Consider the following 24,077-nt stretch of genomic DNA (forward strand, 5'->3'; position numbering starts at 1 on the left):
TAGATGTGTCATTTTTCATGCTTCCTTGGATCTCATTTTTCTATTCCTTTGGCTATATGTTGTCAGTGACTTGGGCACTCTGGAGATTCACTGGTGCCCTGTAGCCAAACTGATTTCTGCTGGAAGTTGCTTGTACTGTTGGATAGCATCATCCTTCTGTTACCTGCTTCAGGGGCACATCTCTCATGTCTTTCTGTTCTTCTGTCTCACCTCACATGCTCCCAATTGGTCATCAGCAAACTTTAGTAGTAAATTCAGCTTATGCCTATATGTAGAAGGCTTCAGTGAATCGAGAATCAGCTCCTAGACTGATTCCCAAGGAGATCTGGTAGCCATTTCTTTGCAATCTCATATTTCTCCTTTAAGCAGTGACCTTCACCATTTTTGCTCTTGCTTAGGTTGCTTTAGGGCTGTTGTCCTTGTCTGTGGTTATAAACTCTTTCACGTGACATTGTATCAGGACCTTTAATAGGATATGAACACTTGAGCTCTGTTGAGGTTTTAGTTACCATGGCTGCTTCTCTCTGCTAGTTTTGTCTCCTGCCATTCACCACTGAATTTGGTTTAGTAAGCTGTAATGAAGAGTCTTGTTCTGATCCATGATTTCAGGTAGAGATTTTCCTGGAATTCCAAAGTCAAACACAATTTGTGCTCTGAGACAGCCCCTTTTTAAATTACTATATGGTTTCTGCTGTGTTGCAGTTGTGCCTCTATCATAGGGGACTTAACTGAGAGTTTGAATTGAGCGCGTGGTGATGAGGGTGAAACTGAGAGTTAGTTCTTGCTGCAGAACAGGATGCAGGGCTGAGACCTGGAATCTCTCTTCTCTCAAACAGTTCTTTGACACTGACCTATCATACCAAGGCTAGTGGTGCTCAACCTTGGGTATTAATAGCTCCTTAAAGCAGAAAATACTTGTGATGGACTTCAGTCCTTGCTGACTGTGAGCTCAGGAGAAAATAGGGGGTAGGATCAGTACACACTTTGCTGAAAGCATGGCAGAGTTGTTCACTCCAAGCTGTTGTGCTTCAAGTGATGAGGCAAGGATGGGGAATGGAAATTTTTTATCCTTTGTTTATCAGACAGTCAATAATGCTGGGAGTCTCCATCCATCAAGCATCTGACTTAAAATGTTCCCCCACAGGCACTTGATGTACTGGGACCCCCTATTTCTTAGTCCAGCAGAATATGTCCATTTGAGAGAATCTCTTTGAGATCCTGTCTTTTACTGCAGTGTGGTGAGAGCTTCTGGGGTGTCTTGTTGCCTTGCTGTCAGGAGCCATGACCCACTACTGGGAAATGGTCTTAAAGGGGAGGGAATAATCTTTTCTGTAGCTCTGAGGTCCAGTATGCTTGTTATTTTAGAGAGTTGACCACCTTCTGAAACAAGAACGTCTCACAGATGCCCTGGCTCTTGCTTGGTCCTTTTATGAAGGTAAAGCAAAGGCTGTTGTAGGTAAGTTTGGACTTGTTTGCTTCTAACTGAAACCTCTGGGGATGGTTTTAAATATCTGCACATACAGGAATCACTTTTTAAGGGGAAGAAAACAGAATTGAATTGAAGAAAATAGGATGTGTTGCTTTGAGTTTGGCAGAAGCAACCTTTATATGGAATAGGTTTTTTTGGTTTTATTTTTAAAACTATAGTCCCTTTAGCAACTCAAATGAAAGTCAAGCTTGATCTGTGTGTGACTCCATGCTGTTGTCACTTTGCCATGAAAGAGGTAGATCCAGATGTTCAATATACAACCTGCTAAAATATTCCTGAAGGCCATGCATGACCTGTAGGTACCTTTCAGTGTGATTCTCTGTCAGCTCTGCCAAGCAGGTGCTTTGTTCCAGGTCTCTCCCCTGACTGTACAGGAACTGAAAGAATCATGCTGGCTGTAGGAAACGTGGTGCCAAAAAAGGAGGTTGCTTGAGAAGTATGTTAATTATACCAGAAAGTGCCACTTGTGTGGTCAGATTTGTAGTGGACACATTGATTTTACAGCAAATAACTTCTGATGGCTTTGACAGATGGGGATGCAAGTTCCCAGGGCAGGATCCTGCTGTGAAATTGCTGGTATATGAAGATGTGTTTTGTTTTAGTGCATGGATATAGCACAATAAAGCAGATTGTAATGCTTTGAATAATGAAAAACTGTCTCTTTGAGTTGGCATTTATGATATTTTCCCCTTTTAGTGCACTTTATTTAGCTTCTTTGCATCAAGACCTCCTCTAGCAATTACCCTCATGTACAGTCTTTGACAACTCTCCATTAATTGTTTTCTCAGTGTTAAACAGCACTCAAAACTGTTCTTGCCATTCCTGTGCCGGATCACTCTTTAAGTGAGGAGAACAAACCTTTTGGAAGAAGAGGGGGCTAAAAGTAGGACACAAAATTGTGTATTTACGTATCCTGATCTCTACATCTCAAGGGTAGTTGCATTAGCATCTGAACTGTGGAGTTTTTTTATTTCTACTGGTAGCTTAGATGAGAAAAGCTTTGTTTTTCACCTCACTCCCTCATCCTTTCTAGGCTTGACTGGAGACACGAGCAAGAGGAAAGCTGTAATTGCTGACAGAGTGAGTCCCTGAGTTCTTCCCAACTGGATTTTCATGTGTGCTGGTGTAATACTGTGTTCCTGAAAGAAACAGTTTCTATTCTCCATGAGTTAATCCAGCTAACTCTAGAACATGTACATATTCCTTTCTTGCTAAAAGTGGGAGCAGAATATTAGGAAAAAACGTGGAAATACCATTTGGGTAGAGGTGGGAGTACAATCTGCGGCATTAGCAATCCAAAATGAGACATTGTCATCCAGGCCTGGAGATGTCTGGTCCCCTCACAGTGAAGAGAAACTTTTTGTGTAGGTAACTCTGGAGTTCCATGACCTTTGTTTGGCACATGTCCATCGGTATGTGACTTGCTGACTCTGAGGATGGAAACTGTGCTCTGTGTTTATGTGAACATGGAATAAACTCTTCAACTGATCCAGTTCAGTTTTTACAGGAACTTGCTTCTGGGAGGGGTGTGTTTAAAGTACACACTTACTGCAATAATTATTTAGCTGTGCTCTGTTCTTATTATTATATTTGTAGGTGGGTATGTTTTGCTGTGTAATATACTTTAACTTAAGTTTTGGGTGAAGATGAGCAGATGAGCTTTGTGCTTCAGGATGTGTTCACCAGCCTGAAAACTGGCATTTGGGCTGGCTGGCCAGCTCTGTGGTCAGTTAAAGTCAGTGTAGGCCTTCACTATCCCTCTGGGCACTTCTGTGCCATTGTCACACCACTCTCTTGGCAGCCTCTTCCATCTTCACCTTCCTGCCTACAGCACTTCATACTCAAAATGGGACAGCAGAGTTTACAGTGCTGCCAACCCCCAAGCCAGTCTGAAATGTGCTACCAAGCAAGGCCTCAGTATCGGATTTGGATGAGTTTTCTTATTTGTTGTAATTCAGATGGTTGAAATCCTTCTCCATTACACCGATCGGACTCTGAAGAAATGTCCTGACCAAGGAAAAATCCAGGTTATGGAGCAGCACTTTCAGGTATGGTGCTCCAGAGGACGCTTGTAGAAATCCTTTGGCTTTTTAAATTAATTTTGTTTTGCTGCAAACATGACTTGTCTATTTTTGACAAAACCTTGCTGTGGTTCAGCTCAACTCTTGCCTCTTGTGTGCCTTACAAAAGCAGGACTTGGGTATAGTGGGTGGCAGAGCAGAACCCATGTGCTCTCTGTGCTCTGCAGGAGTGTCAGCAGAGCTTTTTTCCATATGCATCAGCATATGGAAAACCTGTAACTGTGCCAGTACCAGCTGAGTCAGATACCTCATTGTTTCTGCCCTGTGTTGGCCAGGCTGCATTTCATGCTTTGTAGGATGTGCTGCTTGGCAGGATTCTTGCCAGTCAGTCTCTACAAGTTTGTTGTGTTTGTTCCCCAGGATGTGGTGCCTGTCATCGTGGATTACTGTCTCCTGCTGCAGCGTATGTAAGTCTGGGCTTGCAGGCCTGTCCCCCAGGGCAGACCCCAGCACCCCAGGTAGCCCCCAGTGCTGTTTCCTGTGATACCACATGGTATTCCACATCATTCCATGGCACAGGTCACATCACAGTTCAGAGGAGTGCCTAAAAACCAATACCAAAGTCAGGAACTCAGTACTCACACAAAACCATCTCTTAAATTTGCATTGGTGTGTTGAGGAAGAAAAGTTGCTTTGCACCAAGAACCTGCCTTGATAGATTTTTCTGTCATTCTCATAGCTTCCCTTCTTAGCATCACTTTTTTTTGCTGAAACATCCATAGCTGATTTATGCTGTGTAACATGCCCCAGTACAGCAGCTGAACAGGGCATTCAGTTCCTGAGCCTGGGAAATATAGAGAAAATGGAATTTAATTTGGAGCCCTTGGGAAGTAGATAAGCAAGGAGATTTTTATAAAATTATTTGATAACTAAACTTCTCCTTCCTCCTAGGGATCTATTATTTAACCAGATATATGACAAGATGAGTGAGAACTCTGTAGCCAAAGGCATCTTTCTGGAGTGCTTGGAGCCATACATCTTGAGTGATAAGCTGATGGGAATCACAGCTCAAGTGATGAAAGACTTGCTGCTTCACTTCCAAGACAAGAACAGGTTGGAAAACTTGGAAGCCTGCATTGTGCATATGGATATCACCAGTTTAGACATTCAACAGGTGAGTGGTTGTTTTGCATACTGTATTGAGCTCCTCTGAATAAATCAACAATTACAACATCTTGTGCTTCTAAGTGTAGGACATGGGTAGAATGGCCTGTGGGGTTTCCCTGTGTCCCTGGGATCAAATTCTGTGAGTTGGGAATTGTACAGTGTGGCTGTGTTTTGGTCCCCCACTTTTTGTCCAGTCATAGGTTAATGCACCAGCAGCTGAATGTGTTGGAAAATCCTTCAAGGTTATCCTCAGTCACTCTTTTCCATTCTGAGTAGCTTACCTGACATCAAAGGCTGCAGGAGCACAGAAAGCTGGAGTTGTGTTTGTCAACTTCGGTACTTGCTTTTGCACAACAGTTGGTGGAGCAGGGAGGTGTTCCTGCTTAGCAGTCCTGTTTTCTGATGGCATGGCTTTCCATTTCAAGGGTGAAGCTGCTTGGAAACTTGATGTTCTGATTCACTAACCCAACCAAACTACTGCAAGCAAGGTTTTTGAAGAACTGGAATTTTAAAGTTTATTCTTTAACCTCATATGAATGTTAGACTCTAGACAGTTACATTCTGTGCTTGCTGCATGAGCAATAAATTGAACACTCCTTTGGGGGGTTTGGGGCTTTCACAGAGACTGGTTCTGAAAGTGGAAATTTTCATTTTGCTTTAAGTTGTACTCTTGGATGATGGAAGTGCAAGAACAGGGCCTGGGGAGTGAGAAAGCTGTGAGCTAGGAGCAGCTGTGTAGCTGCCCTGTGCTTTGCTGCCTTGCAGGTGGTTCTCCTGTGCTGGGAAAACCGCCTGTATGATGCCATGATCTACGTCTACAACAGCGGGATGAACGACTTCATCAGTCCCATGGAGGTAGGATGGGTGCTCCTGCAGGAGGGGTTACTGGGCTGGTCAGCACATGTTCTTTCTGAGAAACAGCATTTCAAACACAAAGCCTTATTTTATTCTCTGTATTCTGCATTCTTGCTCATTTCCATTTCAAGGGGGAAATCATGTGTGGTGTGTGCAGTTTATTTCACTGGATGCAGTAGAGGAGAGAAGTGATTTGTAACTACTATGCTTTAGAACACCAAATTCCCTGCTGAGGCAGAAATCCTCTGCAGAGTTAGGGCAGGAAATATAGTCATGTTAATAAAATAAAAAGCAGCAGAAGATAATAACAAGATTATTTAAGGAGACTGCATGAACACAATTCATACAAAAGGCCACAAACAGCCCTTGCTCGAGGCAGGCCTTGTTCTGGGCACTTGGAAGATCTCAGCAGGAAGCACAGGACTCACTGTAAGACTCTGCTGGTTATTCAGGAGATGTGCCAATGGCTCTATAACCCAAATGTGTTTCACCATGGAATACTGCTGGTGTTTTCTTAGTAGTGCTGAAATAGACAACTGGAACCATTGGAATGGGAAAATCTGCCTAAGTTTTAGCAGCTGTAATCTCATTTGATTTTTCTAAGGAAGGAGTCTCTTTAGGTGGTCATAATTTTAAAAAGGACTTCTGAAAACCCAGCAGTAGCTGTATGAGTACAAATAACTTTGCTTTCTAGAGGCAATTGTTTAGACAAGTCCTCATTCTACATGCCCAAACTAGGCTCTGGTGACCCTGCTGAGTGGTGGAGGTGTTTGTTTAGTGACAAGATATACAGGAACAGGATGTGGGGCTGGTGGGTTATGCTCTGACTGACCTCTGGGACTGCTGAACATTGCTTTGCTCTTTGCTTTAGTGTGGCCTGTGCTTAAGATAAGAAGTGATGGAATGAAGGCTGTTTTTTCATAAAATCAGCTGTAAAGATATTTTGCCATGTCTTGGAGTCCTCTGTGCCTGTTAATTAGAAGACATGGTGATAAAGAGTTTCTGTGGGAAGACACCCCACTGATCTCTGTTTTGAAACCACACAGGTTCTTTGCTTTGAGCTTTTCCAGCTGCTTGAGCACTGCCTTTTTTCTTGTTACAGAAGCTGTTCAAAGTGATTGCTCCTCCGCTGAATGCTGGAAAGTCTCTCACAGGTACAGAATGCTTTCCCTTTTAAGATTTCTTCTTTTGATAATTGATATTTTGAATATCCCTCGTCACTCCCAACAAGGAGATGCAAAAGGGAATGCATACACAATATAACGGTCTTGGAGAACAGAAGAGCGTTCTAGTATTGTGTGTGAAGTTGCTCTACTTTGTATGATAAACTCTGTTTTTGTGGGAGAAGTACTGCATCTCTGTCTCTTGTCTTGGTGAAGAAAGAGTGACAAATAATTTTTTGTTTTGTAGATGAGCAGGTGGTGATGGGCAACAAGCTGCTTGTGTATATAAGGTAAGGTCCTTCAGAAAGTGTGAGGTGTTGTCTAGTGGTGGCACCAAATTTTAGACTTGCTGTAGTTGCAGAACCTTATTGGGAGCTTCAGGTTCTGAGAGATTGTGTAAAATAGTAGTGGGTACTCACTACAGCTCACTTAAATTTAAAATCCCTTCCTGTTGCATGTGGTGTGCATGAATAGGAGGGATCATGTTGGAACCTTAGAGCCCAAATTACTCCTGATGTACATTTTTAATTTCATAGTTAGGTTTTGTTGTGTGTGAGACACAGAGCTCCTTGACCAAGGGCTCAGTAGCCTCATATTTTGTAGCAGGTCATGTTCTGCCTGGCCTTTTGGGATAGCTGTGCTCAGCTGTTCCTTGCTGGGTTCCCTGTCATTTTCAGGAGCTTGCACAGGAGGGATACATTAGTGAATCCCCTTTCTGGACTCTATGCAACATTGTGAAGTTAGCTCCTGCATTACTCCAGCTTCCTAAAATAGAAAATTCTGGGGGAGATACTGAGTTTTCCCATTATTTTCCTGTTGTGGAATAACTGCGCATTTATGCAGTGCGTTGGCTCAGTGTGTATTAACAGCAGCGCTGCCTGGGATGCTTCTTGCTTTCATGATTTACAAAATAAATTGGTTTGCCTTGTGTTAAGGGTGTTCTGAAAATTAAGTCAAAAAATGAACAATTTTCAATCTCTTTAATGTCAGGTGTATTAAAATGCCTTTCCCCTCCTTTTCTGTAGCTGCTGCTTGGCAGGCCGTGCATATCCGTTGGGTGATATTCCTGAAGATCTGGTACCTCTGGTGAAAAATCAGGTGAGAAACCTCTTGGAAGGCAACTTTCCTACATGAGGTGTTTAGAAGAACCTGCATATGTCTTATTTCATGGGTTTCCAACGGAAAACTATTATCAGTCTGATAACTGTATCTTTGTGTTATGAGTGTATCCTGCTGTAATTACAAAATTAGTTTTTAATGGATGAAATCAAACAGTTGCAGTCTGAACGTTTAAGTGTAATATTTTTCTTTCAATTGTAAATTGGGGGGTGGGAGCACAGTTCTCAGTGATTGGGTTTTTTGCCATACTCTTTACCTACAGAGTTACCAGAAATGTGTAACTGTTTCTTCTTTCTAAACTTAACCTATCAGATATGGGGGAGTCTTCCCTGTTTTCAAATGCAGGATTGACACTGGGGAGAAATGTCTCTAAGTAGCTCTTGGTTGTAGGTTTCTTGAAGGCTTTTGATTCTTTTGGACTAATCTGACAATTTCTTGAAACAGGGTGTTCCTTATCATTGCTTTTTGTGCTCACAAAACTTCTTCCTAAGTTTCTGGCTAGTTTTACAACAAATATTTTTTTGTGCTTTTAGCATTTCTCTTCAGTTTCAGGGTTCCAGTGAGAAGGAAGTGCTTTTTCTTTTGCACTTTCTCTTTGCAGTACAATGGAACAGCTGGGGTGGGTGGGGTGGGTTTTTGTGTTTTTTCTGTGTTTGGATTTTGTTTCCTAGTCCAGAACTTGTAGCTCTATATATGTGGTAGCTCTGGGTTCCTGCAGCCTCTTTCCTCAGTGGCTGTGCAAACCAGTCCACTCCACTTTGCTGGGCCAAGCACTGGCTGTTACCCTCTCCCAGGGTTCTTGGGCTGCCCTCTGCTCAGGCTCTGAGGGGAAGCAGGAGCTGTCAGCAGCAGTATCCCTGGGAAGAGCCTTCAGCCTCTCCTTCCTGTGGTTCCTGGTGGTGTTCCTGAGAGCTGGGCTTAAGTAACACCTTTGTGTCTGGTGGGTTTGTTTTGTTTTCTTAAGCATTCCTAGCTGCCAGAGGTCAGCAGGGAAGGTGTGGATCTGACAGACAAGCTGCTAATTCCTGCTGGATTCACTGCCACTGTGCTGACAGAAAATGAACTCAGAACAGGAGTAAATGGGGGAAAATGACACTTGCAGAGGGTGGCTGGGAAAGCACTTTGCCTGTCAGTTGTCCCTGGGATCCTAGTGTGTACCTGACACATATTCCTGAGTGCTGCTCCAGCCTGGAGCCACCTGCTCCCTTCTGCTGGCAGCCTGCTCTGCTGTGAGCCTGGCTGAGACACTTGCAGCTGGCCCTGCCCTCTTGGTTCCCTGGGACAGTCTGGACACCTCTGTCAGGGGCTCAGTAAAAGGAGTTTATTTTGGAAGATGCCCTCAAATTTCATGAACTTTAAAGTCAGTGGAAGAGACAGAGTTGAAAAGCACCTCAGTCAGTCTTTGCAGTGCCAGAAGCTTTGTGCCTCACAGTGAGGGGGCAGATTGAGTGGCTCTTCCCAAGTGAACTGCTGACAAGGAGAGAAGCTGTGCCCTGGATAAGGAGGAGTTGTACAGCTTCCCAGGAAAGCTGCCAAGGAATTTCACACACTTCTGTCTGCAAGTATAAATAAGCCTTTATTTTTGTTTGATCTTAAATTTTGATTGATCTTAAATTGGTTGGTGAGTCTTAGGAGGGGCTGACAATCAACAGAAAACACCACTCAAATAAGAACTGATGGACTCCTAAGGGGCTTTAAAGCTTAAGTGCAGAGTGTATAACAGTGCTGCTTTCCCACACACTTGTGCTCCCAGTTATCTGAAATCCATAGGAAGTCTGCTGTCCTTGCTTGCCTTGTCCTTGCAGGTGTTTGAGTTCCTGATCCGGCTGCACTCCGCTGAGGGATCTGTGGATGAGGAGGTGTATCCTTACGTTCGGACCCTGCTGCACTTTGACACGCGGGAATTCCTCAATGTGCTGGCTCTGGTAAGAGACCCTGGCCTTCTGAGAGGAAAATGCTGTGCCAGTTCTCCCGTCATCCACTGAGGTTCCTGTCACTAAATCTGTGCTTTAGCTAAACCAGGAGTTCTTGGGGCAGGAACAGTTCTGGTGCTTTTTCTGTAAGATATCAGAGGGAATCACAGTAGTCCTTTGTGGCCTTAAATACAGAGTGATGAACATGACATTACACAGTGAAAGTTCTGGCAACAGAGGCTGTCATTAAAACAGAATAATGTATTTGTAAAGAGTGGTCGAGTGCCTATCTCTGTCTCCTTTGTGGAAATATGTCTTTCTTATATTCCAAATTTCTAGAATTTCCTATGTCTATTTGGACCCATTACTTTCACCTGAATGTGTAAAAACCATTTTGGTAGTTACAAAAGAGCAAATTATATCTTGGAACCTGCTGTTTAGGGATATGCAGAGAAAGGACCTAAACCAGCATTGTCTGCTTTGTGGTGTGGCTGCTGCTTTTTGTTTGCTGTTATTCTGAGATATTCTGCTCAAGATGTCAGTGTTTTGTCTCTTGCAGACTTTTGAAGACTTTAAGAATGATAAGCAAGCTGTGGAGTATCAACAGAGAATTGTGGACATTCTTCTGAAAGTGAGTGTGCCTAAAAATGAACTGTTTGTATCTGATTGATTGCATGCAATGCTCTGCTGTACAGCCTGTAATCTGGAGGAGGTGTTTCCAGTCCTGCCCTGGCTGACACCTCTGAGAAAGTGCTGGGCTGGAGCATGGATTCACCTCAGCCAAAGCTGTAGGTTGGATATTCAGAAGTGATGATTCATGCACTTTAAATATACTGTCAGAGAGGTCTCCTTTCCTGTGATTTCACCTCGGTGGTGCTCTGTAAAATTTCTCATCTCTGCACCGTTAAGCTTATTTTGATCTGCTGCTCACTGAATCTACTCCCTAGTTGCTTCTGAGCAGGTAAAAAGGTCCCAGGTATCCTGTGCTTGGCAGGGTGCCACTGCTTTTCTGCTGAATCCCTGCTCCCCGTGCCTGAAAATGCTATGTTTGAGATGCAGCATTTCCAGGATGACAGGTCTATCTTTAGTTTAGGAGAGAAGAGGAATGTCAGTTTTCAGCCTGGTGTTCTGGAAATCACTTGTCATCCCCAGCCCCTGTTCCCAACAATGGATGTTCCCATTAAAAGCTCTTGCTGCCAAGCACCGTTTGCTTTCCCCTCCAAGCTGTCACCATTAATCATGAGTGACTCCACTTGGAAGCTGTTTATGTATAAACATACCATAAGTAGCATTTCCCTGTCCCTGTCATCACTGATAGATGAGACAAGGGCATGGTGAGAGACTTGGGTGGCAGTGCTGCTGCAGTGGGCTGAGACAATGCCACTGTGAGGGGTTTTGTGAGCCTGCCCAAGCAGGATGTGACTCTGAGGGGCGTTTTAGCCCTGTGCTGGCTCAGCCCCTCTGGTTTGTGTCCTGAGCTGCTGTTAGCAGGAGGTGGCACACTGCAGCCATGTTCCAGAGCTGCTGGGGGTGTGTTCCTGTTGTGGCACCAACAGGAGGAAGGCAGCTTGAGAAGGGTTGCAGCATTGCATCTTTAGGCAAACAATGTGGTGTTAAGAAAACTGTCAGTCCTTTGGTCTGGAATCTGCTGTCCTTTTGGATAAAAGTTAAAAACTCTTGAAACTTTCAATTTAAATTTGTCATTAGCAATAAAGAAAACACCTGGGAAATAGCTGTGCTTTTGAAATAGTTTGGTGAACACAGACATTCTGCTAATGCTGATCAAAACTTTGCCAAATGAATCATCTATGTGGCTGGTCTGCAGCCTCTGGAAGTTGCTCTATTCCAGAGATGCAATATGTTCACTTTCACATAGACTGACAAGGACCCAGTTTGTGAAAAACAAAGCTAAAATTAATAAAACACTACAGATATTTCAGTGAGTAATTTTTAATGGTGTTAGATAGTGCTGTTCTGACTAGGCTCCTGTAAGAAATAGCCTTTTTAGACAGAAAATGAAAACTTAAAAAGAGTGATTGCATTAGCTGGTGTCTCAAGCAGAGCTCTGCTTGATTCTCTAATGTGTCTGGTCTGCCTGTCTCTCTTGTGTCACAAAACCATTAGCATCTCTTGGGGTCTGGAACTCTGGGTCACTTGAAGAAATCAATTGACTCCCCCCAGCTCCGACTGAATGAGATGATAAACTGTGAGCTGCTCCACGGCGAGGCTTTGCAATTCTCCTTTGCAATTCTCTTTGCAATTGCTGCTCCACAGCAATTCTTAGATCTTAGCTGACAAAGTTGTCCAGGTGATGGATTTCCTCCCAAGTTAAGCACACTGCTCTTAGAGGGGACTCTCCAAAAAGGGGTATTTCACTTTCACTTAGGGTTTAGGATTTTTTGAAGCAGGAGACAGCAAGTCAGGACACATCAGGCTCATGGTTTTTACATCAGAAGAGGTGAAAAGCACTTCTTGGGTTTCCAATCCCTTTTGTAGTGACTCTTAGATATTCCTTTTTCCTGTAATTTCAGGTCAGGACAGCCACAAGTTTCTCTAAATATTGTTAGACTAATGCTAACAATGTGAGAAAAACTTTTCCCTAAACCTGCAGTTGTTTCTTAGCTATTAGAGTAGTTCTTTGCATGCCACAGTTGAAGTAGTGAAATGAGGCTTAAAATAAGGTGTTTGGGGTTGTTTTCTCCTATAATAATTATACTTTAACCATGTGACAGCATTTCTCTGCTCAGAAGCTGTTCCATGTCCCATGATCAACACAGGCTACACAGGCAGAGATAAATATGGGTTTGGAGCCTCTTCACACCTGAAAACCAGGGACATGCAAGAATTCTTCCCTTGAACAGAGGGTGGAGCCTCTTCAGCTTTGGTACAGAAGTGCTTTAGCAAGGACACATCCACTGCCTGTGTCTTCAGGTGACACAGCTGAATGCTGGGGAGGGGGACTTGTGTTTGACCTTCAGGATGGACTGACACCAAGAGGTGTCTGGGGTAGGAGGAGACACAATGGCTCACAGGGATTTCTTCTTGTCCCAGTTAACTTTGCCAAAGACAGCTGCAGATGATTCCTTGTGGGTTTATTTTTCCCTTTTGTCTCCAACATTTCTCAGGTCATGGTGGAGAATTCTGACTTCACCCCATCACAGGTTGGCTGTCTCTTTACCTTCCTTGCCCGGCAGCTCGCCAAGCCCAACAACACCTTGTTTGTCAACAGGACACTGTTTGACCAGGCAAGTATTCCTGAGTGTGTGTGACATTCCAAGCAGGATGCACCACTGCAGAAAGCATGGCCAGTGCTGTAGACTGGAGCAGGTCTGGAGGTACTGGTGCATTATAACCAGGTGGCATCTTGCTGGGCTGTTGCTGTGGTTTCCCAGGAGCAAATTAAGACAGACCATGGAAGAACAGTACAGTGTTTCAGCTTGGCTGTAACTGCATAACATCCTAGGAAGTGTTCAAGGCCAGCTGGATGAAGCTGTGAGCAATCTGGTCTAGTGGAAGATGTCCCTGCCCATGGCAGAGGGGTGGAACTGGATGATGTTTAAGGTCCCTTCCAACCCATGCCAGTCTGGCATATGTTGTGTCAACTAAAATTCCATTAGTGAGCTTATAGAGCATATAAATGTAATGGGTAATTTTTACTTCAGGTGGCCACTACCTTCTCTGCTATTGGAAAAAGACATTTGCACCAATGCATGCCCAAAGCTTGCATGAGTTAACTTGGTACCCCAGCTTAAGTCCCAGAAGTTCCTGGGTCTGAGGAGGAGGCTTCACTGGCTACAGCAGTGTTGCTGTGATGACAGTAGGGATGTATGAGCACTAATAAGAATTAATTAGAATATGTATGTCCTTGGTCCTAACTTAACACTGAAGAACTCCGTGGAGACTAAACAGATTTGGATTAAACACTTTCATTCCACGTATATTAAATGTTATGAATTACATAATTTCCTGTTTTCCTGATGAGATGGCACAGTCCAGGAGAGTGGGTCAGTGTAGTGATGCCAGCTGCTTGGTGTGTAGTGTGAGTCTTGTGGTTCCCTAAGTTCTTCTATATTCTCTGGGTTCCCTAAAGTTTGGTTCTAGATCCTGGTGAAGAGTCCTGTGTTTCCCTCTCAGGAGTCTTTCAGCAGTTCTCTGCTATTCCAGTATTCCCAGTTTGGTTCCAGGTATATTCAGATGGCCCTGTTGTGTGGTGGTTTGCTGGTGCTCAGGGTGTGTGGTCAGTTTGTGCTCCCAGCTGTGCCAGCCAGGCCTGGCTCACACCAACCTCTACCCTGGCACAGGTGCTGGAGTTCCTGTGCAGCCCGGATGATGACTCCCGGCATTCCGAGAGGCAGCAGGTAAGAGCCTTCCAGGGAATGCTCCTTGGAGCACCAGGCAAGGCCAGACTGTGGAGCAGAATTTGGCCTTGGGAGTGAGTATGGGCTCTGGGTCACATGCCAAAGACAGGGGCATGGGAATATTGGGCAGTGCTGGGCACAGCAGGAGGGAAGGGTCCCACCCCAGCATTGCCTACTGGAACATGAACAGAGGCAGGAAAGTTTTCATAAGCTCATGACCTTCCTATTTAAAGGACTGTCAATTAACAAATCAATAAAGTCAGCCCTGTGTTCTTACCATGTTTAATGGAGCAGGAGCAGTGTACTTGTAGTGACGCTGGCTGTTCAGCTGCTGTTGCTGCCCTATAAATAACTGGTGTTCAATCCCTGCAGGTCCTTTTAGAGCTGCTCCAGGCAGGAGGGATCGTGCAGTTTGAAGAGAGCCGCCTTATTCAAATGGCAGAGAAGGCTGAGTTGTGAGTTGCTGGACACAATATACAAAAACTGCCTTTAAATCTCTTCCATAGATCTTTTTTTGGCTCCGCTTTTCTTGTTTCTACTTTGTGTTTGGGGTTATTTTCCCTGTGCATTCACATCATGCTTCATTTAATATGCTCACGTTTAGTCCCAGACTTTCTTTCCTGGGTGTTCTCAGAGAAAGCATTGTTAAGAAAAGAAGGGGTAGAGTTGTGGAAGCCCTTCAAGAGAAACCCTGTGGGACTTGATGGGTTTTGACATTCCCTATCCTGGAGCCCAGGCTGCATTCAGAGGTACAGTTGTATATTGGAGTGCTCTACCCTTGGCAGATGGAGGTGCCTGGATGGGGTGAGACCCACAGGTGGATTTAAAAGCATGAAGGGGTCTGGAGCCACCCCCATGGTACTCATTTTAGAATTGAGTAGGAGAGACAAAAACAGTGTCTGGAAAGGCTGAAAATTTCCAGCATCTCCTTTAGATGCTTTATGATTCCAGAAAGAGTCTGTCATTCCAGAGCAGAGCCAGCCAGGGAAGACATCTTCATCCAGGCCATGAGTTTGGGTGTTATATGAATGGATCCACTATGCTACAAAGGACCAGAGGGAGAACAGTGCAGGGTGTGCCATGCCTGTTCTCCTATGTGTCCTAGAAGGAGTAACTCAGTCAAATTTTTCAGATTCAATAAACACATCTTTTCTCCTTGCTTCAGAGAATTTGACAGCCAGGCCCCCCAGCTCAGCCACTTTCAGAGCTGAAAGAGCTATACTGTAATATTAATTATCAGACTCTTGATTTGGTTTGACTCAGTTACATCTGATTTTATGTAAAGTCTCAAAATATTGAAGATGTTTATTAAAATGTGAAGGTAGGAAGCTGTGTCATAACACATTGTTGAGTCATGTTCAGTGAATTTCTTCAAATAAGTGTAGTGGATTGACCTAACTTAGAGCAGAGTGTTGTGGAAACAGAGAAGATCATCTCTTGACAGCAGAACCTGTGAGACCTGATTTCATTAAGAGTTGTTATCCTCTGTCCCTTGCCCCTCCCCTTAGTAACTCCTTTTCTCTGTTCTGTGTGATAATTTCCCAGAAGAAGGAGCTTGATGGGCAGCCCTGATGGGTTGAGGTTGGCCTGAGGCTGGTACAAATGGCACTCCAGCACAATGGAGCCACCCAGCCTGTATGCTGAAAACCCCAACATAAGACACTTCCAAATGCTGCCTATCTCATGTGCTGGCTCAGCTGAGTGCTTTTTCTGATGTGGGAAGTTTCCCTTCCTTTCAGCTATCAGATTTGTGAGTTCATGTATGAACGGCAGCTTCGCTATGACAAAATCATCGGCTGTTACCTGCGGGATCCCCTGAGGAAGGTGAGTAACTCTGGTGCTCCTGACCTTTCTGCTTCGTGGCCATGCAGCCTGTCCTGCTGGCCACAGTGACTGGGCACAGCTGCCTTGCTCTTCTAGCATAATTACCTTAAAAATGCCCTTAACAGTTCAGGTTTCTTAGTTGTAGTCAAAGCTGTTTGTGTTTAGTGGAGAGGAGCTGATTTTTTTTTTTTTTTATGTCAGAGTTTTCTTTTATTTTTAAAATTTTTAAATGTAGTGCTAGTACATCAAACCTGAGTGCAAGGTGGGATTTACTGCAGATGTGGCTAACTGCAGTACTTCTTTGTTTCTGCTATTGGTTCCCCCATCTTTTCCCCTGGACACAGTCTCTCTGCCCTTATTATCTCTCTGTCATTACCTTCAGCATGCATACCTGCCACAGTTTTTGAGGTATTCCCTTCCCTACCACCAACAGAAGTTGGGATGAGAGTCTGGCAAATGTGACCTCACCAGGTCCTTATAACCCCACAATGCTGAATGTTGTGTGGGTGAAGGAGTCAAAAGAGGAGGTTGTGATAATGAGGTGGTCAAAAACCTTGACAACAGGAGAACACCTGAGCTGGGGACAGTGCAGGAAGAGCCTGGGGGAGAGGCCAGTGTCAGGGAGGAGCTCAGGAATGTGCTGGGAAAACTGAGCTACTCTCTGGCAGAGTGTTCTGTGCTCCTAGTTCAAGTGATGTCCTGTCCTTTTTCCCTGTGGGCAAGAGGGAGACATTTCTAGTAGGGGAAGAGCAATTCTCTTTGACCTCAGTGCTTAACACATTAGCACCAGGTTCCCCTCGGCTCTCTTTTCCTTCAGGAACTCTTTAGGGACATACAGCCTCCCTGAAGATAACTCATCCTGACCTACTTGGAGAAGACTAGCCCTGAGGTCATGCCAAGGCTGCTGGAAACACTCTGGTTTCCAAAAGCCAGTGCTGTCAGTGATGCTGCAGAACACACTGCAGCATTTATGGGTTTGTGCCTTACAGGAAGAAGTTTTCAGCTACATTCACAACATCCTGTCCATGCCTGGCTACAGTGCTGAGGAGAAGCAGCTGGTGTGGCAGAAAGCTTTGGACCATATAGAGGTAGGTACAGTACATCCTGCACCCACAATCCCTCAGCTCCTGCTAATGGCTCTGGGATCTGCTGGGTGCTTTTCCAGAAGCACAAGTGTCCAGTGCTGAGTCACAGCTGTTGAGACAGCTCTGACGTGAGCTCTGAGCTCTCACACATTAGTGTAAGTGCCTCTCAGATTCAGCCTGGCTTCCTTGGCTTCCTGGTTTCAAGTGCTGCTCTTTGGATAATGGTGCCTTCTCAGGGGTTGATGGGTAGTGAGTGCTGCGGAGTTGATGCATAGTGAGTGCTGTGGAGCAGGAGAGGGATCCATTAGCAAATGTTCCATCTCCTGACCATGCAGCAGCAGCAAGGCAGGATACGGACATCACTGACCTCACAGGCTGTGGGATCCAACTCCTCATCCTGATTCCTCACCCTGAGAAGTGCATTGAGCCCTGGTGCCCTGGCACTGCTAACCTGGGGGATGATGGGGTCATGACTTCTGTGTAAGACACAGGCGCTGCTAGACTTCTCTAACTAATAATTTTTCCTATGTCTTCAAGTCTCTGTTGGCTTCAGGGGATGAAGATGTCTGAAATGATTGCCCAGTCAGTAGGTGTGGGGAATCTGTAATATTTCTAGTTCCTGGAAGGTGCTGTCAGTCCCCACCAGGGTGATCTGGAAATAAGCCAGGAAGATAATTGTGTAAAACAAGCCTTGCAGACAACACTCCTTAGCAGAAAATGACCACAGAATCTGTATCCTGTGAGGCAGACAAAAAGCTAATGTGCACATCCAGAGTACTTTTAGTTTCTGCCAGCATCTACAAGTAGTGCATGACTAATGAGAAAATGGACCAAGAGGGAGAGTGATTCAAAAGGTAATGCACAAAGAAACCCTGTGAATGCTGCTGCCTGACAGTGGCTCACTGTGCCTCTCCAGAGGCACTGGCAGAGCTGTGGGACTGGTGGGGATGGTTGTGCTGGGTCTGAGCAGGCCTGACTCATTGCAACCTCATCAGAACAACTGGGGTTCCAGGTTGGGCAAGCTGGAGCTGCTGTGCTGCTTCTTGTGTCTGCTTCCTTCTTCTGATGCATCCCTGATCCTCCAGAGAGCTGCTGGGCAGGTGATGGGCTCTGTGGGTCAACTTTCGTAGGTGCTGTCACCAAGATCAGCTCCCTGATTCATTTTGACATCTTCTATTTCCCAGGATTGGTAAACCAGGTGATTTAGCAGCCTGATGGCTGCTGTGGGCTTTTGTCCTTTTCCATTGTGTTAATCCTGTTCTCAGACATTCAAAAGTAAATGGAACAGTAAATAATACTTTACTTTGCTGGGGTGAAACTGTGATTTCAGGTCTTAGGACAGCTGTCATTTGCTGAGGTATGAATGCAGCAAATCAGCCTCTTCAGGCAAAACTAGCAGTGTCTGGAGAGAATTTCCTGGTGATTGTATGGCAGAAAGTGGAGTTTGTGATCAGTGCCACTTTTCATTTTTCCCATCATACCACAGGCATTGTTCATTGATGTTTATCTTTAAAAAATAAACTCTGTTTTCTTCAGTCACACAAGGGTCCTTTTCCACGCTCGTACCCACATGTCTTGTGTCAGTTCTGTTCCCTCAAGGGCTGTCTAAGCAGTACCATGTTTGCAGGTTCTTCACACCTGGGAGAGGATAGGAACCCAAGCACCAAACGTTTTGCTGGGGGATGGGCTCTGAAGGTTGCACTGATTCCAGACAGGGAGATTGAGGCAACCCCCGCCAGCCTGACAGTCCTGGAGACTCCCAGGGAGGGTTTGTCCAGAGAGAGAAATAGATTAAGGCAGTCCCACTGCATCCTTTTGTGTCCCTCTGCACTGCTGTGCTTAGAGATCTCCTGGGTGCTTTGGACTGCCTGGGTTTGTGGGGTGAAAGAGTCGTGGGGACACAGTGAGGGGCTGAGCTTATGCAGTAAAGCTGTGGGGTCAAACACTGCAGAGCTTCTGGTGGAGCAGGCAGATTTTCCTCTAGAAACCTCACCAAAGGCATTGTTTGTGACAGCTTTTCCTAAAGAGCTCGTGGAATGGTCAGGCTCTTCCTTGCTTCCCTTTGCCCCAGTCTGTTGTTGGCATTGGCTTTATTCAGTGGCTGCTGTGTCTGTGTGGAGGCTAAACCTACTGCTAAGGAACTTCTTCAGTTTGGGTTTTTTTCCAGATGTACATTTCTGAAAATTTTCTTTCTTTACTGCTGTAACAGTTGATTTTGTTCAGTAAAGAAATGTTTTCTCGTTTTTAGGTTCAGCAAGGGCCTTTGGGAAGGGTTATCAGGTGCACAGTATTGTTTTGCAGCAGTTGCTTGTCATTTATTTGGAAATGTGGGTGCATTTGGAAGGGTTAGATGCAAAAAGCTCACATTGCAGACTGTGTAAACTTCCATGATATGAAGCCTTTTAGCTCAAGCTTGACAGAAAGCAAACCCACAGGTATCTAAATGATTCTTGTTTTCTTGTATTGCAATAAAGAAATTGCTTTTTCATGTCTGGACAGGTATCAGTTATGGTGAACAGTTACAGGAAACTTGCTTTTAAACCCCTGGTTTGATTCAGTTCAAGCCAGTTAAATACTATTTCCATTGGACTGAGAAATTCCCACAGGCTGCTTGTTTCCCCTTTCCTGCTGGCTCACAGTTAGCACTGGGAATGTCTTGTTGGCAGGGGGTAAAGGCAGTTGTCAGAAAACTTGATTAATAACTTCTCTCCATAGGACTGAGGTGGGTTCTTGGTGTGAGGAGTTTTGTGTTCTTCAAGGCCTTGTGTGTAGCAAAACCATCAGCTTTCAAAAATCCTTTTTTACCAGCTACCCTTCTATTTTTTCTATACCTCTCTATGTGCAATGGTGTTTGTTATCTTACACTTGCATCTCAGCAAAGGTGCAGTTACAGTATGTATGGGCTCAGTGGTGCTGCATAATTATATTGCCTGTGAAGTCAAAAGGAATTAATTTGGTTGTGTTTCCCCCCCAAAAAAGGAGCTGCTGGTGCTGAGCCCAGGTAAAGCAGCTGACCTGGCAGCCATTCACTTCAGCGAGCAGCTCGAGAGCATCATCTCCAACCTGCAGGTGAAGTGTCAAACTCCATTAGTTTGGGGCTTCTGTACAATAGGGATGTCATTCCTGTAGGAAATGATTGCTAAAAGTCATGGTGAGTTATGGCTGTGTCAGAAACAGAAGAAAAATAGGCTATAGCTACTCACTGATAGGAATTGCTACATCTCAGTTATTTGGCCTATTTGTAGAGTTCTGGCCATAAAAATGTATAAGCTCAGAGCTGTTGGCTGCAGCTTTTAGTTGGGGTTCATATGGCTTGGAGTCCCAGAGCAGAGCTGTTGTCAGCCAAACACAAGACATGCCTAAAGCAGCTCCTTCAGGAGGCAGCAGCTGGGTACTGTGTTTTCTTCAGTGGATATAGTTTAAGGATCACTGTTGTATAGCACTTTATTTAAAATAATAATACTGTATCTCCTCCTGTTGTACAGGACCAGTTCTTGCTCTTCCAGTTCCTGAGGAGTCTCCTTGATCCAAGGTATGTAGAAAGTTGACTGTTTACAAACTGCAGCGTGAAGACATGGACTCAAATCAGTTCTTTGAACCAGTGCATCAATAGCCAGCCTATTAGCCTATCAATAGCCAGATCAGGCTTGGGACAGGTGACCTGCTCCTCAGGGTGCCCCAAGCTGAGGAGAACAGCCCAAAAGAAGCATTGTGGGGAATGTCCTTCAGGGGAATCCCTGCCTATGGGACTCTAGTGCTGTGGGCTCTAGTGCATGGAATGTGCAGCCTCTGGCATGTGGGGGGGAGCTTGGGCACTGCTGCTCCAGCTGCTCCAGAGGGCTGTAGAATGGTTACCCTAGGGCTGGAGCACTCATTTCTCTTCTCATCAATGGCATCTTCTCTTCCTAACCCCCTGCTTTGGTTACTTGACTGAGGTGCCTGAGTTTAACATAAACAGAAGAGCATTTTGGTCAGCTGACATTAATTTCTCCCTTGTTTCAGAACTGCTGCCATATTTCACTGCAAGCTCTTCTTTTCAACTACTTGCTTGCTCCATCTATGCCTGTTCTTTCAGTACTTCAGCACTGAGGGTTCTCTTTCTGTTAAATCAGTATCAAATGCTACAAGGCATTTATATATGCACAGCTCCTGTTGCTTTCAAGCAATTGTTAATGCAGCTGAGGGAGAGATCTTGGTTTGTCAATTAATTACAAATTAATTGTGCTTAATGAAGAGGAGGAGTAGGAAAGGGCAATATTATCTAAATCCAAGTGTCAATGTTTCAGTTTTTGTTGAAGTGGAATAAAAAGCATGCTTTGGAAACCAGAACCTGGAAATAATCAATCACGTCTTGGATTTTGTTAGCATATATATTAAGGAAAAAAACCAACCAAGCCAAACCCCCAAACATACATTTTGTTCTTTCCTGAGTTTTACAGACATGTTTGTGTAGAAGATGTTAATTTCCACCCCTCCTGTTTTCTCCAGGGTCAAAACAAAATCAAGAAATATCTTAGTTGGGTTTTATAGGAAAGAAATCAGATTATTTGGTTAATCAATGATTAATTGAAAAAAAAAAGTAGTTAAGCAGAAATGAAACCCAGCTGGCTGTTAAGTAGGACTTTGTTTATGCTGTGGTTTCACTTACACCCAGTAAAGGTAGTAATTAACCTGGATTCTAATCTTATGCACAGAGTGCCTCCCATAATCTCTGAGTAATAAACAGATCTAATTTCACTCTACCATAATTAGAGCTAAATAGACCCATTTCTCCTGTAGTTACCTTCTGATCATGAGCGACACGTGATGTGATCAAACCAGCAATGGGAAACAACGTTGTGCATCTGATCTCCCCACAGCTCTCAGCTTTTCCCTCAAGGATGCTGTTCCATGTGGTGCACTAGGCCACATGGCTTTTTCTTAATAACACTCAGATCCTGAGGTCTGTTCCCAGGAAAAAACAACTGTGAAAACTGAAAAACTGTGTTTTCTTCTAAGACCTATTGAAAGGAGCTGAACTGTATCCTGGGAGAGGCAGGGAAGGAGATGAAATCTTGCTCTGTAGATCTTACTGCAGATGCACCTACACTTTGTAGTATATTTATACATAAAATAGTGATTAGGCTCTTCTGCAACATCTGTCTCTTTTCATCCAATCTAGATGTTTATATGTTTTTGTGAAGCAAAATTTTTATCAAAATAAAGATTCTTAGAGCAATAAATGAGCTTTTTAAGGTCTCAAATACAAATGATTGCTTGATCATATGGGGACAAGACTCATCATGCTGGTCTAACTATCTGAGTTGGTGGAATTGCATTAGGGATTAATTTAGCCCATTTAATTTAGCTAGAGATTTATTTTTAAGGAGCCAGAAGGGGGAAGGGAGGAAACAGGGTTAACAGGAATTGCCTGGGGAAATTAAAACCAAATGTCTGAATGTTTGTAGCATAAAGCAGCCCCAGGAAAGAGAGAATGTAGTAGGGATTGCTCAGCTCATTAATCACAGTCTTTGCTATGTTTCCATTTTAAACTCTGGGGTTTTTTCCTCTATAAAAAACCCAACACAGTGAAGCATTGTCTGTTGGCATTTGTGTTTATGTATTATACCAACAATATTAACTTACTTAGCAAGGCAGTGTTCTGGGTTTATAAATGTAGTAACAGACTCCTAAACCATGAGGGTTTGTCCCAAGGGCTCTCCTCTGTGCCCAGCTGCCTGTGACACTTGCAGGGCTCCCTTGTGCCAAGTTTCATGAGAAACCAAGTGCTTCTCTCTTGCTTTTTGGAAAAAGTATGGCAGGGGAGACATTGGATATGATTATATTGGAGTCAAAAGATCCCATGTAGCTGAAGAGGACCTGCAAGTCTCAGGATTGTCAGTTAGTTTTAGAAATTATCAAAATCCACCTTTCTTTCCATTGTCTCTTCTCTGCATTTGTTGATGAAATAAATGGCTGAGGGAAGTGTGAGCTTGCTCATAAAATCATGAATACTTGGTACCAGAGTTATTTCCAGATTTGAAGTTTGTTCTCATACTATAGGTGCATGACTTGCCATTTTTCCTATCTTGGCAGACAAGAGATCATTTTAGATAGTGTTTTATTTTAGTCTACCCATAGAAAGAGGAGAGCAATCAGCCCCTTGCAGGCACTGGGGGAGTTTACAGGGTGTTTGTTGTGGGAGGAGTGGATGGTGAATGCAGAATTTAGGGTTCTTGTTTGGTCCTTCAAGGTCCACTCTTTGCAGTCAGAAAAAAAGACTTTGGGCACAGTTTTTGTGAAGTTGTGCTCATACTTTGCACCCTGTGATCAGTAAATGGGTGGGCTTTTGTTTCTGGGCATGTTGCACTTACAATCATTGCAATCACAGTAAGCTGCTCTCTTGGCTTGCTCAAGCCACAGCATTCTCCTGGCCTTTCTTGGAGTGTAATATGCCTTTTCTAACTCCTAGGAAATAGAGGGTATTGGCTATCAGACTTTTTCCATCCCATGGCTGTAGGATTTGCACATTAACAGATCTCCTGCTTAGGAATTTGTGTTCAGAAAGGTAATACAACTCAACATATACACCCTGATCCATTTCCTTTCCTAGAAGGAGCTTCAGCAGAAACCCCTGTTTTGTAGCCAGGATAAATTTCCACTGCTTCTTTGTGCAATGCATAGAATTGCCATGGGAAGTGTAACGTGCAGTGGCAGAGAGCTGCTGTTCATTTAAGGGTTGCAGGTGCTGTGTCTGGCTCCAGGAAAGCATCATCCTTTCCCTCCTCACTCCAAAGTCTCCTCCTTCACGTTGCTCTTTTTAAAAGCAAGATCAGCAGGAAACTGTCAGGACAAAGGGACAGGGGCACTGCTCACAATTCTGTTCTCTCTTCTGTTTCTGCACATGAGAAGTTTGCTTAATAATGAGCCCACTGATTGGAAAATGGGGATATTTCTCTAAAAGAAGTAAGAGTTCCTTTCTTAGTGAGGTAGATCAAAGGGGTGAAACATTAAAATGTGGTAAAGGAAGTAAAAGAAGAATTTCAGGAGCAATAAGCAAAAGGAACACATGCAGAGCAGGTCTGTAGGACATACACAATCAGG

The 24,077-nt window shown here is 44.1% G+C and overlaps 1 protein-coding gene across 2 annotated transcripts in view; it reads left to right on the forward strand.

Moving 5' to 3' along the window:
- VPS8 (VPS8 subunit of CORVET complex) overlaps positions 1 to 24,077 on the forward strand; it is a 65,466-nt gene that overhangs the window by 19,230 nt on the left and 22,159 nt on the right. Inside the window, exons 17-34 of one of the 2 annotated variants that reach the window (XM_053951185.1) lie at positions 1,366 to 1,456; positions 2,523 to 2,569; positions 3,448 to 3,537; positions 3,931 to 3,977; positions 4,462 to 4,684; positions 5,443 to 5,532; positions 6,635 to 6,686; positions 6,943 to 6,985; positions 7,721 to 7,793; positions 9,620 to 9,739; positions 10,287 to 10,358; positions 12,853 to 12,972; positions 14,029 to 14,085; positions 14,458 to 14,540; positions 15,825 to 15,909; positions 16,899 to 16,997; positions 19,974 to 20,063; positions 20,480 to 20,526. In XM_053951185.1, coding sequence (XP_053807160.1) covers positions 1,366 to 1,456; positions 2,523 to 2,569; positions 3,448 to 3,537; positions 3,931 to 3,977; positions 4,462 to 4,684; positions 5,443 to 5,532; positions 6,635 to 6,686; positions 6,943 to 6,985; positions 7,721 to 7,793; positions 9,620 to 9,739; positions 10,287 to 10,358; positions 12,853 to 12,972; positions 14,029 to 14,085; positions 14,458 to 14,540; positions 15,825 to 15,909; positions 16,899 to 16,997; positions 19,974 to 20,063; positions 20,480 to 20,526 — 1,529 coding nt within the window. The remainder of the gene's footprint in view (positions 1 to 1,365; positions 1,457 to 2,522; positions 2,570 to 3,447; positions 3,538 to 3,930; positions 3,978 to 4,461; positions 4,685 to 5,442; positions 5,533 to 6,634; positions 6,687 to 6,942; positions 6,986 to 7,720; positions 7,794 to 9,619; positions 9,740 to 10,286; positions 10,359 to 12,852; positions 12,973 to 14,028; positions 14,086 to 14,457; positions 14,541 to 15,824; positions 15,910 to 16,898; positions 16,998 to 19,973; positions 20,064 to 20,479; positions 20,527 to 24,077) is intronic. The other variant, XM_053951186.1, reaches the window with a different exon arrangement.

Source organism: Vidua chalybeata, chromosome 10, assembly GCF_026979565.1.
Source record: "Vidua chalybeata isolate OUT-0048 chromosome 10, bVidCha1 merged haplotype, whole genome shotgun sequence".
In the NCBI taxonomy this organism is placed as follows: Eukaryota; Metazoa; Chordata; class Aves; order Passeriformes; family Viduidae; genus Vidua; species Vidua chalybeata.